The sequence below is a fragment of the Penaeus monodon genome, chromosome 30 (assembly GCF_015228065.2).
Source record: "Penaeus monodon isolate SGIC_2016 chromosome 30, NSTDA_Pmon_1, whole genome shotgun sequence".
Lineage (NCBI taxonomy): Eukaryota > Metazoa > Arthropoda > Malacostraca > Decapoda > Penaeidae > Penaeus > Penaeus monodon.
Genome location: NC_051415.1, coordinates 36,007,979 through 36,009,642, shown reverse-complemented (window position 1 = coordinate 36,009,642; position 1,664 = coordinate 36,007,979). Strand labels below are relative to the sequence as shown.

The window sequence follows — 1,664 nt, the reverse complement described above, 5'->3', positions numbered from 1 at the left end:
AGGAAACTTGGGGTGCGCAAGCCCTTCTTCTTTTCTTCTTGTCCTTGGAGATTGAGTCATCTGTTAGGGAGGTGCCCTTTGGTTGGAGAGCCCTGAGGAACCATTGGTACCATATTATTAGCAGATCTCCAGATACATTTGTGTAAAATTTTACTGGATCTAAAACCTTTCATACATCAATTTCAATAGATGCAAATTTTCTTTTCCAATACAACCCAGTCTATGTATTTTAACAAAATGTGAACATCTATTAGCCATAGCTTCTGTAAGACATACCTCTTTACTGCTTTGCGAGAGAGTGCTGTGGTGTGCCTCTGTATCATCACCATTGGCTACTGTCTCCCCTGGAAAAGAAAGTGCATTTCCATTATTTTTATGCTGATGAGTATTTTGTGTAACCAGAGGTGGAGGATTCAATGAACTAATGAAATAAAAAATTGAGAACCATAAAAAAAGTGTAATGGTACCACACCTCATCTACCAAAATCATCACTCTCAGCATTCCAAAGGTACCATAACACATTATATGAACTCCCTCCAACCAGGTCAACTTTTTTCTCACTCACATTTACAGAAAAAAGGTTGAAATCTGAAAACATTAGTGATTAACTTGGATATGCAATCATCTTGAGCAAAATTTTTTCCATTAAAAATTTAGTAGACAGTAAAACATCTAAGCTACATCACACTGTAAACAGGTATTTTATAGCTGTTAGGGTGAGCCAAGGTGCAGTTGTAGAAACTAAAGAAATTAATTCAAAAAGGCATTTCTCTAAAGTAATGCTATATGATGATAAAGCTAAAACAACTAAAATTCACTGAGAGCGGGAGAAATGAAGCAGGAAAGGATAGCAAAGCAAAGTGGGAGAAATTTGTTCATTTTATACTGAATTGCTCCACACTTATAAATAAATTAGAAAAGAAATATATGTTGAGAAAGGTAGACTGAAGAAACAGAACTTAAATGACCTGTAGAAAGGCTGCAAATATTTGTAAGGCTGAACACATTTCACCAGGTCTGCAAAGGTCCAATCACCTCCTCACAGGATATGAATGATTGAACATCATGTGTACATGATGTTTGTACTTATCTATTTAGTCTTTTTCCTTAACATTAAAGTATGTCTCCCCCCCCCCCCTTTTTTTTTTTTTTACATCACTCACTGGAATATATTCTCCTACTTACCTCTAGTGTAATTGCTTCTTGAAACTCTATTCTCTATCATAAAAATCATTACTTTAAAAAAATCTACATGGCAATTTTTTTTCTTCAGTCTTGATGCTATACAATAATTTTAAAAAGAATATAAATGTTCAATAATTTATACATGTGTACTTTTTCATTAGAAAATTAATATTATTTGTGTGCTTAAATAATGAACAGATACTAAAGCACTTCCATTTCCTATCAAATGTAGGCAGTACAATGGTTAATAAATCACTCTTACAATGAAATGCTTCTATAGATATATTTTTTCCTTTATATTTTTAAGCCATACAGCTGCCAGTACCAGCCTTGTACTGTAGATGTGAAAAACTGCTCTGCAACAATATTGTATAAGCAATACATGGCTCTGACAACTAAAATCTCCATCTAATGACAGCCTCTAAAACATATCATAAATGTCATCTAGGCAATCTAGGAAAAGGAAAACCAAAGGCTG

The 1,664-nt window shown here is 33.9% G+C and overlaps 1 protein-coding gene across 2 annotated transcripts in view; it reads right to left on the bottom strand.

The window, feature by feature from the left end:
- Positions 1-30: 30 nt before the first annotated feature.
- Positions 31-1,664, bottom strand: part of LOC119592756 — a 5,353-nt gene continuing 3,719 nt past the window's right edge. For both annotated transcript variants that reach the window (XM_037941689.1, XM_037941688.1), the window contains 2 exons: positions 277-344; positions 31-92 (listed from right to left, as the gene is read on the bottom strand). In XM_037941689.1, the coding sequence (XP_037797617.1) occupies positions 57-92; positions 277-344 (104 nt within the window). In that variant the 3' untranslated portion in view covers positions 31-56. The remainder of the gene's footprint in view (positions 93-276; positions 345-1,664) is intronic.